Below are 12,706 nucleotides of genomic sequence, written 5' to 3' on the forward strand. Positions count from 1 at the left end.
TAATACATTGTTTAGATTAACCACATTTTTTAAGTCCCTTACAAGACACTTGTTAAATCTCTTACAAGTTTTTTGAAAGCACGTATTAAAAATGTTCTCTTCTTCCTTTTCTTTAAGTTTCAGTATTGGACACAAACATGTCTCTCAGTTCTGTACGTGAGTGTGTAAGGTGACAGTTTATTTCAACCACTGAAAACCAGTGTTACACCTGCTTTGGTTTGTAAATATGCTCAGTATCATTCCATAGGTAACCTCAGCCTTAACTCCATATTCATGTACATTCAGTCCAGTTCAGTGACAGCCAAACATCACTCAGTCCTTTTAACTTGATTTCATGGTATGTCAAAATCTGTCTTGGAAGAAACCAGTACAAGTAGCATCCTTAACTTCAGGCTGAGGACAGAGCTCCAGAATTTAATGTTTGAAGGTGGTTTATTATACAGACCTCTCTCAGGCAGCTTCCCAGGAAAACAAGTGCATGAGTAAAAGTGTTCTAATTGGAGCAGTCAGCCTAAAGCCTTCTCCTGTTTTCCTGTCTATTCCACATATCCTAGCTGAGCTTTTTTGTTTGGTGCCTGTCAGACTTGTTTACATTGGCATTGTTTTGTGTCCCCTTTTTAGCCTTTCAGCCTTTGTCTTACAGTGCTTTGTTCTCTCATAGTTGATAGTTTGTGAGTCTAGTGGCTTTTCTTTTTCTTTTTCTTTTAAGTGGTGTTCTTACAGTATTTTGATGAATTCTGTCTACCAGTGAAAATTTAGAAGGACTAATCAATAGCTTTAGTAAATTATCCTTTGCAAATTAGGTCGAAATAGCATCACTTCTTTTACAAGAGCTATAAATGCATTAAAATTACTAACAGAAAGTCTGCATAAATGTTTAAAAAAACCCAACCAACTACAGTGTCAGTGTCGAAAGGGCTGATCTTCTATAATAAAATAGGTTGATGTGCCTCTATGCTCCATTTCCCTCAAGGTATATATTTCTGTGTTTCATTCTGCTAGCATTGCAGTGGTTACAGAGGGAATCAGGTCAGCAGTGCAGTAGCAAGAAACTGTGCCTTTTGTACAGCTGAATCAGAGGAAAGGCTGGCAGGCTGTGTAGTTTGCTACATGAAGGGCAAAAGGCTTTGTTACATTCCATTCCTTTGTGTTGCCAACACCTGCCAGTTGCGTTGAATTCTTTTTATCCTTAAACTCTGGACTGCTCAAAACAGTTGTATCAGATTTCTTAGTCTTTCACGTGCTGTTGATTATACACAAGGATGAGTTTGTCCTCAAAACCATATGGCATTTTGAGATGCTGGAGGAAACCTTTCTCAGTTGTACTTGAATGTAAGGTACTTTTCATAGTAAAATCGTTCTTAAACGAGCCAAGGCTTGCTTATGTCACATCACAGCTCAGATGGGATTCCTCATTTGCCACAACATGTAGAACTTGGAAACTAATTTTTCCATACAGCTGCTGTACAGTAAGATCTTCTGAAGTCTTCATTTGTGATCAAAACCTCATTTTCTAAAGAATTAGACACTGAAAAGTAGTCTTTGTTAAATGAGGGTGGTTCAGTAGATAGCTAGCTTACAATGTTTAAGTTTACTGTTGTTTCTCAGTATGCCACAGATAAGAAGTACTAAGTATAATGTGTTCTTATTTGATACACTGTCACTTACTTGATAAATGCACAGTAGATAATAAAGAAAAAAATACTGTCTTTCCATCAGGCTTGCTGCTGAAAAGAAAAACCCCAGATTTGGCACTCAGGAACATTTTACATATAGTAATCTCAAAATTGTTTATAAATTGTATAAATGTTCAGAATTAAATCTCAAATACCCATTTCAGCAACATGGAAGCTAAAATACAGAGTGATTAAATGTCTTGTCAGAGAGTACAGATCTGCAACAAAGCTGGAAGAGATTTGGTTTCATTCTCTTACATTATCAAAATGTGATGCCTCCGTTAGTTAATTTTAACTATTAGTCATATGAAAGCCCAGAAGTTAGCAGTCATGTGCAAATGATTAAAGATTTGTGCTTAGTCTTTCAAATAGGAGCAAATGAAAGAAGTCCCTATGACTATTTAAATATTTGCTGGGGCAGGGGGAGAGTGAAGTTTGGGTTTTACTGCATCTGATTATTCTCTACTGTGTTTTGTTTCCCTCACAGGTTTTCTCACTTGGTGGTATCCCCAGACTTTTACAGCTCCTTGAGGTTCAGAATGAGGACATTCAGCGGGCAGCATGTGGTGCTCTGAGAAACTTGGTGTTTGAGGACAATGACAACAAACTGGAAGTGTCAGAGCAGAAAGGGATCCCACTCTTGCTCCGCCTACTCCGACACACCAGGGATGTAGAGACTAAGAAGCAAATCACAGGTAGTGTTTTCTGTGCAGTCAAACACGAAGTGCTTTAAGTTAATGCACAAGCTTTCCAGGAGAGGTACAGGATTGTTTACTTAGGCCCATGTTTAGTGACTAAATACAAGAACATTGTCACCTATTCTAGGCAATTTGCTTAGGGTAAAATTCCAAGGTCCTTACTCAAGACCAGTCTTTCAGTCAGTAAGAAGAGATTAGGAACTGCAACTTCCCCTCTTGAAGCTCCTTCAGAAATTATATGAGTCTGTTTGCAGGAAGCTTAAAGTCCTAGATATTCCAGAAAAGAAAGTGAGGCTCCCTTAAGGAGCCTGGGACTGTAATTAATGCTGCTGCTATTTACACAGCAGTTCAGCCTTTGTTATTTGACTCTGTGCTGACAGCACTTAGCCAGGAGTTCCTTGCTGAAGACAGCCACCCAGAACTGTCAGGTGCCTTGGATAGAAAGTGGTTGTTGTATTCCCCACAAACTCTACTGCCCCAGATTTCTGCTCTGAGCTCTCCCACTCCCAGTGGTTTACACACGAGCCTGTCTTCTTGGATCTGTGACAAGCAGAAAGCTCTGCCACAGCCACAGCATGTTTCTTTTTTGTGTACAAGAGAGAGAATCCCTCCTGGGCAGCCATTTGACTGCAAAGATCACTCAGCACCATCAGTGGAGTGACTGACATTCTGGATTCTGTTTTTACAGGGCTAGTGTTCTCATGCTTTTATTTCCAGTAACCTTGAGGAAGAACTGTTAATTAGTAGGGCCAATTGCAAATTTGAAGGAAAAGCCCTTTGGATCAGAAACCCCATATTACACCTCTTGTTGTTCTTCAGTGTAGCAGAAGGGATGGTGGGAGGAAGAGTCTCCAGCATTACTCAAAAAGAAACCTATGGTTGCTGCCTTGTTGGCTTTGCAGCAGCCCTTTAAGAAGTGCCCACCACCTCATCCCTGCAGTCCTGTGTGACCAGAGTGTGTCTGCTGGAATTCAACTGCTCATGACCCACATTCGTTCTCGTTAGCATGCAAAGGAAGAGCAGGCTATCTCTTATAAATGGAAAACATTATGAATAAATGAATGGGGTTTTATTTCAAGTGAACTTTAAAGATACCAGGAACAAAAGCTATTAAGAGAACAGTGCTTGAAAAGATACAGAAGGTGTCAAGCAGCCCTGCCTTGAAGCAAGGACATGTCAAGACCTTCTGTAATTCTGCATTCTTTTAAGTATTTTAAATACTCTGCTCCCTAAGCTGGAGAACAAAGCATTGTATTGTTGGTTCTTTTGGCTCAGTTCTACAGCTCTGCAACATTAAAATGTTTTAAAGGTTTTCACAGTCATCAGTTGCAGAATCAGGGTCACTTAGTAACTTGCTGTATAGTGTGTTATCTCTCTGTGCTGTTACAGATCAGTGAGGTAAGCAGTGAAGATGGTGGTACAGTGGCCAGAAAGCCAATGCTCTTTCCTTGCTAGTAGTTTCATAATTTCTGACAAAACTGTTGACTGTGCAGGATAGTTCACATGGATACTGTGAATGTTACTGTCTTCCCCTTCAGTGTGGAATTGGATGAAGGCAATTCGTTCTGCAATTACTCCTGTCGTTGAACATGAGTATTTACTTACAAAACAAAGAAGACACCAACAAAATATTTAAGCAGTATCAAGCAAGATGATGTAGCTTGTGTAAAGCAAAATATTGTGATATGCTTTCATACCTATCTGTTGCCAAGGATGGCTTAAAAAATACACCAAGAGAGAAGCATTTCTTGCTTTGTTGAAGACCAAATGTGCAGTCAGGAGGAAATACACTGAGTGCCTCTGTGAAAATGGCACTAGGGCATACTTTTTGCCAACACTTGAACAATTCTTCATCTCCTTAATAAGCTGCAAGGAGCCTACAGGGCAAAGGGCAGTCTGGATGAATGAATTTCTGTGAGAATATTAGCTTTTCTTCTGGCCATTTTCTTTCCCAGACAGGCAAGGAGTGAGCTGCAGACAGGAGATAGACAGTCACTGTTACACGTGTTCTAACTTAGATCATTTCTTCCAGATGATCGTGGCATGTACAGTGATATCTAGGGATCACTGGAATTCCTGTCCTGTCAGATTGACTGCATAGCCTGAAATGGGCTGCAACACAAGGCTTTTCCAAGGATAATGCAAACCTTTGACTGTCCTTTCTAACCAAATGGTTAAATTCTGCTGAACAACAGTTTCCCTGTCTGACCATGGCTCACCTACAAGTTTTGTTTCTCCTCTTGCTTTGCCTTTGGCTTCCTGCAGGACTCGTGGAATATCACAGCTAAGCATGCAATCTCTCTGCAGTGTTGTAACCCTTCCAGGAAAAGATTAATGTGGAAAATTTGGCCTTCCACCCAGTCAGCGTGAGAAGTCCATTTCTCTTTCCACATCATACATATTACTTGCCTACTTTGACTGTAAATTAGGGACTTCCAAATGTGTGATACGATATTTAACTGAATGTCTTTCCCTATAAAAGATGAGTAAAATCAGCTTGGTACCTGATAATCCCTCACTGAGCTGTGGTGAAAGACTCCTGTCCAAGGATGGAAAGCATGCAATACCCATTAATAAAGATGTCTAAGCTCAGCAGAGGGAAGCTTTTTGTTTCTGCTGCTGTGTAGGAAGCATGGTACCAAAGCCCTCCACCTGGCAGAAGTATGTGAAGATAAGGATGTTGTTGGAGAGAAGGAAGTTAAAACTCTGAGATACAGTTGTTTTCCCATACTGTACTTCATTACCTCTCAGAAAATTACATGAGACAAGTAAATATCAGCCTTAAAAGCTTATTTTTAAGATCACTGGCTTATTAGTACCAGCAGTGTTAATACAGACAAGCACTTGCCTAACTTTAAGCCATATTACATCAAATGTTCTAAAGAATAATACTTTGATGGCCTGTATTTCCTTCTAGACCTGAGGAATACAGACTGAGCACAGTCATGCAGCGTGCCTTGAGTTGTCCTATGGAAAGACTGAAAGCAATCAAAGTGCATGGAGATAAATGCTGATTACAGCAAGTGCTGTGTGCTGCCTCACGCTCTGTGCGTCCCAGGAGAACACACAGAGAGCACCAAGCCCCAACCCCAACCAAGGTGGCTTTGTGCTTATGAAAGTGGTTTGAAAGCTGCTGTGGACCAGTTTACCTAAGGCCTGGTTTCTCTGCAATTTCTGTGCTTATATGACCCCTTCATAGGGAGAACGAGTCCTCCTCAAGATCTGAGTGAACTGTCTAGCTTCATGAAATCATTGATACAAGTCAAAGGAAAGGAAACATAGGCTTTGTCCTTTCTTTGACATACCAAGCTGCTTAGAAATCTCTTAGGAAAGGAATGAGGTTATTCTTAAGTAGTAGGAGAGGATGTCATTTGGCGACAACACAAGAGCTAAGAGGAATTGAATTTTATAGTATTTGGAGAGCATACTGAGGAACAGAAAGTCAAATGGCTGTGGCTTGGGAAAAAAAAACAAAAACCAAAAAATATTAGCTTTTGAAGGTAAGCCAGAAGAGCCTCCAGGGAGTAGCTAACCTCTTGATCTTGTTATCATGAAGCATAAATACAAGAAATGAAAGGAAATTTCTCCTGCAGGGAAGATTACAGCATAAACAGGACTGTCATTAAAAGAAATATAAATTTAAAAGCAGACCCCACCCATTTTTCCAAATAACCATCTAAGGGAAAACTGTGCTCCTATGAGTACATTATAGCATAGGTGCAAGGAAAGAATCCACTCCTAAAGACATTTTCTAATGTGAACAAATTCATCCACACCCAGAATGCCACTGAGAGAATCCTTCTCAGCCCAGTGATACAGTGCCTGTGGGTAAAGGTAGGATTTTTGTTGGAAAATTTACAGTGTAAGCAACATCTCAAATTCTGTTCTGACAACTCTAAGTATCAATCTGTTATTAAAAGTTAATTCATTCTTCTTTAAATTATATTCTGTCCTTGTGCCCTTCCTTGCATTTGTGCCATTCTGTCTTAACCTGTTTCCCTTACCAATGCTCTTAGGACTGCTTCTCTGATTTCCTATAAGCCTTTTTTTCCTTCAGGAAAATACATTCTTCCTTTTATCTTCTAATTCAGAGATTGAAGAGCTGATCCCAAAAGAAGGAATGGGCTGCTTTTGGCTGGCTTTTGTTTTGATTTTATTATTTCTCACAATACCTGAAATTAAATTCAAAGTGTAAGGAGATATAAAAGAAGCATTTTTTGTTGTGAATTGATGAAAGAAACATTCACTAATACTCTGCCAGTGTGTGGAGGAGGAGGTCTGTGAAACTTAGAGCAGCGGGCTGGGGAAACAATGAATGTCTTTGTAGTGAAAAGCAGAAGTATGTGTTGTTTTCCGGGGGAAGAGTACTTCAGAAAGAACTGTCATCTGTTGGAATAGAGCATAAGCAAACCTAGTAAGTTATGTAAGATTATATTGAAGATTTGTTTTGGAGATTGTGAATAGACAAGCTTTGTAGCATTACTTAATGATTTGCTTAGTGACTAATGTCTGGACAGTAATGGCCAACCAGTGTTTAGCAGTTTGCCCTCTTATGAGAAATTTTGCTATCAAGTGTTAGAGAAACTTGGTAATGGGCATTTCCTGTCTTCCAGCAGATTTCCAGCAACCTGTGAACTTCATCTCTGTACTTCCCATCACAATCCCTTCAGTATATGAGTTTATTCTCCCACTCACTGATCTTTGTACTTTTAAGTGCAACTAGTTCTGCCAGGCATCCAGAATGGACAGATTCCTCCCTGGAACTGTGGAGGATGATCACTGATGGTGGTGTTGTTATCTCTGCTTAGCTTGTGCTACTTTGGTAATGGAGAAGATGATTGCTGCAGATAAGCAATGTGGAGCCATGGGAAACTGCACTTCATGGTTGGGCATCAGACTGACTATGCAGAAATTTTACTTTAATCACATGCATAACTGTGCCCTCTTTTTTGTCTCATTTCCCTGTCCTCAGATCAGGGCTAGTGAACACTTAACAACCCCTTCTATTCCTCCTCAGGATATCAAGTGTCAGGCAGGCTTCTTCACTCTTTCACTTCAAGGACTTTGAGATTAAGTCTTTCAAACTGCAGGGGAGTCCTTTTGCCACTCTGATTTTATTTTGGATATTACAGGTTTGTTGTGGAATTTGTCCTCTAATGACCAGCTGAAGCACCTGTTGGTTAGAGAAGCCCTGCAGACGCTGACCGAAGCTGTTCTCATCCCTTACTCAGGCTGGCCAGATCGAGATTACCCAAAGTCAAGTGTTTTACCTGACCCTGATATCTTCTACAATGCCACGGGATGCTTGAGGTGAGCACTCAATCTACAGCTAACCAAGGCAATAGTGATGATAAAACAGGCCTGCACATTTATTTTCTTTCTTGTTTTCAATTTTTATGCACTTTACTGTTGTATACCCCTGTAAGTGCCATTTGGACTAACAAAAGACTAACATATTTGAATTATTAGTTCTGGTGTCATAGATCTTTGGTAGGACAACTGAAGTGCTTGTGTATCTGAAATATCCTTTCGAGACTGAGAAAGTTATCCTTATCTACAGCAATATTGGGTATTAATGGGACCACTCTTTTTGTGGAACCAATTTTTTTACATTTCTGCTGAGTATATTCTGCTCACCTGCTGCAATACCTGCTAAGTGCTACCAGGCTCGGGAGCAGTCCTTTGAGTAGTGAGCAGAACGTGCTCAGCAACGGCCAAGTCAGTCTTTTTTTCTACTCTGCATATAAACCATGACTAATAGTTACATTCAGTAGCATCTCCAGGGGCCCTTTGGTTAAAATGCACAGAGTTGCTCTCAAGCCATAATCCCTTCTCATCTAAACAGATGACTTGGAAAAGAGACATGGTACCTAGAAGCACATAAAAGCCTTCAGTTTTCAGCTGCTGCCAAAGATGCTTACTTTGACATGTCCTAATCTATACTTAAACTGACTAGAAAGTTATTTAACTTAAATTAGGGAAAAGCCATTTGTTAAACCATAGTAAGCCCTGTGCAACCTTTAGCACAAGTTCAAGCAAGTTGTAGCCATGGAGTGGATTAATAGATTTATAGCTGTGTATTTGCTACTGCAGTCAGCTACTAGGCTGCTGAACACAGTAGCTAGATAGTACAAAGAAACACCAAAGGCCTCAGTGAACACACCCCTAAATGGCTGAAGGATAAAAATCACATCTTCAAGAAAAACTCCTTTAAAAATAACAGGCTATAGAACTGGGGCCTTTTGTGTTTGTGAGTTCAAAGTCATTGCTCGTTAAATAAGTACACTCATGAGTATCAGAGATGCATGTCTTCTGTTTACACATTCCAAAATGCATGAAAGGACAGTGAGCTCCTTAGAGGAGTAAAGTGCAAGTGCAAAGTCGTGGCCTGAGTTTTACACACCTTCTAGTACTATAAAAGAAATTAAGTTCAAAATTTAGAGGCTTGGGAAGCTGCCCAGTTTTGCCTCACACATTCCTGCTATGCTAACATGTCCTATAGCATGGTAGTTGTATATATGGCATTAATTTTTACTGTGTAAACAGCTGTGTGCCTGACTCATGTGGTTTCAGAAGACAAATGAATCGTTAGCTATACAAAATACTCAACAATAAGGCACCTTTTCCTGTAGGAACTCCTGTCAGCCCACTAACTACTAATTAAAGATCATCTCTAAGTAATAATTAACTTTTATTTACTATGATGGCTCAAAAGCAAATAAAAAGAAACGTTAACCACCCATAATAAAATGTCTCTAGCTAACACTGGTGATGTTTAGGAAATGAAGAGATTGTCTTTCTTCATATTGCTTAGCCCAGGATGCATTTACACAGAAACAGTCTAGCTGCTCCTCTCTTGCATTTGGATTCTGGAACTGTCTCTTCCCTATAAGCGAACCGATGCAGAAAAAGGATCCTTCTCAGGTTTAGCTTGGTATTACTTTATCTGAGATTGTTTCAGCAGCTTGATACAAGTTGTTATGTGAGGTCTTGTAAATTTTTGACTTGCCTTACTCTGTACAGAAAAGTCAGTGCTTGGGGCTGCTCCAGAGCTGCAGTGAGGTCTGCAGCCTTAATGAAAAGCCTCTTAAACTGCCCTTATCTAAGTGCTCAAGGATGCATTACTCATCCTATAGATATGATGTCCATATTCTAGTCCTCATTTTTAAGAGCTTCAACACTGAAAATTATAATTAAAACAAGAAGGGCTCGAAAATTCCCAGGTGAAGGTGATCTGCAGGATTGCAGCACAGAATTAGTTTCTGGCACAGAATAGTTTTTAATGAGGCTTATCCTATTTGTACAGGCCAGATAGCTGAGATTTTTAAGATTAATCAGTTTGCATCTCTTTATTGGAAATGGATGCCCCTCCCAGATTAGGTCACTGGAAGTATTCCTTCCTTATGTATTAATTAAAAATTAATCTCTGCATGAATAAATGCTGAAAACTAAAAAAAGAGTATACCACAAAGTAGTAAAACTGTGCACTGAGGGAATGATGTTGCTAATGAAGATGTTTAAAGAGTATATTTATTTGCCAGAATATAAATCTGTAATTAGTCCTCCCTTTTGTAATACTAACATGTTTGTTGTGCATGCTGATAAAGTCTATAGCCTGCAGCTTCTATTGCAGGGTAAAAATAGTACTTTGAAGTGCAATACATTATGCATAGTGCAGTACTTAGCTATAGGAGAATGCCAGAACTTATTTTCAAAAATTTACATACTCCTATTGACTGAAAGGGACACCCACAGTCCAAATCTAACACTGGCATCTGGCGTGGGCGTGTGCACTGTGCCACACAGTTACTAACTCATAAATCAAAGCTCTCTTCCTCCTCCTTGGCAAAAGTTCAGGAGGAGGAAATCCACTCTAGCAGATAATATTGCAGGTACTTTCAGACACTGGAATGAGTGAATGAGCAGACCAATCCCTGTCCTGCTAACAAGTTATTGCCAGACATATTGTGGAGTCCTGAATCTTGGCTGCCTGTGTCAGTGTTTGCAGTCACTGATAAGGAAGTCTGACGTTCGAAGGATATGTTAATCCCGTTCTCTAGGTCTGTGTTTTGTCTTAAAACCATGTCAGAAGCAAAGCTTTACAGAAATCACAGGTCACAAAACTTAACACAGCAAAAAAGAAGCTGTGTACGCCACAGAATTCTGCACTAGCAGCTAGAATCAGAAATAGTATTGTTCAGTAGTGAAATGTGATAAAAAGCACTGAGCCCTGAACAGGCATAGTCAACCAAATCAACAGGCATCGCTGGTTGCCTGACAATAAGCTGAACAAGTAAAACTGGTGTATTACGCTATCTCCAGGAGTATTACAGGCATTTGCAGATAAGTTCTGTTGGATTGTAAAGGTAAAGTCACTTTTTCTTGGCCTGAAAGTCCTACACGTAAAAGTTCTGTCTCCAGTTCTGATACAAATGGGTAAAAATCTTCAAGATACTTCCCCATATTCCTTCTCTGTGTCTGAAGGGATAAGATACCAAGAGCATGCAGAGTGTATGGTGTTAAATATTATTTATATGCATAAGTGAATCTCTGGCATGACTCTTCCTCTGATTAAAAGGAAGGCTTAGTAGAAGGCTGGTTGTATTACACCTTGAAAGCTAATAAATGATCTTGTTCCATTTTTATCTTGAAATACCTGTTCCTGAAAGTTCTGCAGTGCTGAACTTCCCCAGATTTATGTTTAGTCATCACACTTCCTCCTGCAAAACATTTCATTTAAGTGTTGGAGCTCAGGGTCACAACTGCTGTACTTCATTGCAGAGCCTTCCTGTTTAATTGCTCTGGAACTGAAGCATCCAATGCCCCTTTGTATTCTAGTTTTTCAAAACTTTATAGACAACTATCTCCAGAAGAGTCAGCTATGCTCTCTGTTACTGGTTCCCCAGCCAGTTAAATAAAAGTAATGCTTCCTTTCTCATTATTATTTTTGACACTTTGTCTATCCCAGCTCTTGTTTTAGCTTTCTTTTTTGAATTACACAGTGACCCACAGGACAGTGTAAAGCTGTATTTGAAGGAAGTGGGATCATTGCACTTCAAACCAGGAGGCTGCATAAAAATCTTCTTCCCTTTGCCCCAGAGAGAAGTGAAGCCAAAGCTCTCACTGTGTGTTGAAAAGTGTGATGGCAGCTCAAACTTGTAATGGAAGCTTCTAAGAGAGAACCTAAAACAAATGCCTGATGATAACAAGCCTTTGAACCAAGGCCTCTTGCGTAGCATTGCTACTCCTTGAAGTTTATTTCCATCCATTCTTATCTTCTCTTGCCTCCTCTTCAGTTTATCTGCTCCCCCAATTCCTGAAAGGAATTTTGTTATTTCCAGCAAGCATCTTGCAGCTTGGCGCCTCTGGTTACTAAGTAGATCCTAAATACCTTTCCCTCCTTGATGAAGTTCTGAACTGTGTAAGGCATGCAGGGAATAGAATTTCCCAAACTACTTCAGGAAATTGTTGTCTGGTAATTGAATGAGTCCCAGGAGCAAAATCCCTCCTCTTATCAGTTATGCGGATCATTCACAGCAGTTCAAAAACCTTTTCCAACAGTCCGTGGATGACTCAGTGTTGGCTTAAAGGGAGTATCCCTTTCATTCGGTGCCATTTGCAAGCTAATTGAACATTATAATGCCATCATTCTGTTTCTTTCAAAGTCATGCTTGATTTTACTATGTCACATTTCTTTGCATTTACCTCGCATCTGTGGATCAAAATAATATTTCCCAGTAGGGAATTGGCTGATCCTCCCCAAATGCCATGAGAACATGGGCAAACAGCTATTTTGATTACAAACATAGTTGCACCATGCATGAGTGCAAGAGAGAACAGAAGAAGCAAATGTAAGATGAGATAAATGAGGCACATAGATAGATGAAATGCATCCACATTAGCATGTGGTATAGTTTGAGCATGTCACCAGGATTACCACATTTGAGCATGCCAGAAGTCAGAGATTTTTAATATTTAGGTGATGCCAAAATGTGAGTTCTGAGTCATTTAAAGAGACCAGCCCTGCAAGCACCAGTCTCCCTAAGGCTGCACTCTCCCAACCCTTCAAGGCCAACGGAGGGTTGAAATATCAGAAATTGGGCAGCAGAAGAGCTTCTCTATGAGAAGGCTCTTGGTTTTTACTCCAGCTGATCCTTGTTTCATGGATCTATTTATATCAGAGCACTTTTGATGAAATGCAAATAAAACAAACTTGCACAGCAGACTTGAAGATTTCCAGGTAGCCCTGAAGTCTCCCCACAGCAGTTGCCATGAGTCACAATGCTGGGCCAGCCCAACCACGGCAATTGCCCAAGCACTGAGTATTTCAGG

The 12,706-nt window shown here is 40.0% G+C and overlaps 1 protein-coding gene across 1 annotated transcript in view; it reads left to right on the top strand.

Moving 5' to 3' along the window:
* The window catches only part of PKP2 (plakophilin 2), a 42,935-nt gene that overhangs the window by 17,106 nt on the left and 13,123 nt on the right, over nt 1–12,706 (top strand). The window contains 2 exon segments of the mRNA XM_050325017.1: nt 2,164–2,371; nt 7,507–7,684. Of these exon segments, the coding sequence (XP_050180974.1) occupies nt 2,164–2,371; nt 7,507–7,684 (386 nt within the window).

This window comes from Myiozetetes cayanensis, unplaced genomic scaffold (genome assembly GCF_022539395.1).
Source record: "Myiozetetes cayanensis isolate MyiCay16 unplaced genomic scaffold, myiCay2020 scf3, whole genome shotgun sequence".
Taxonomy (NCBI): Eukaryota; Metazoa; Chordata; class Aves; order Passeriformes; family Tyrannidae; genus Myiozetetes; species Myiozetetes cayanensis.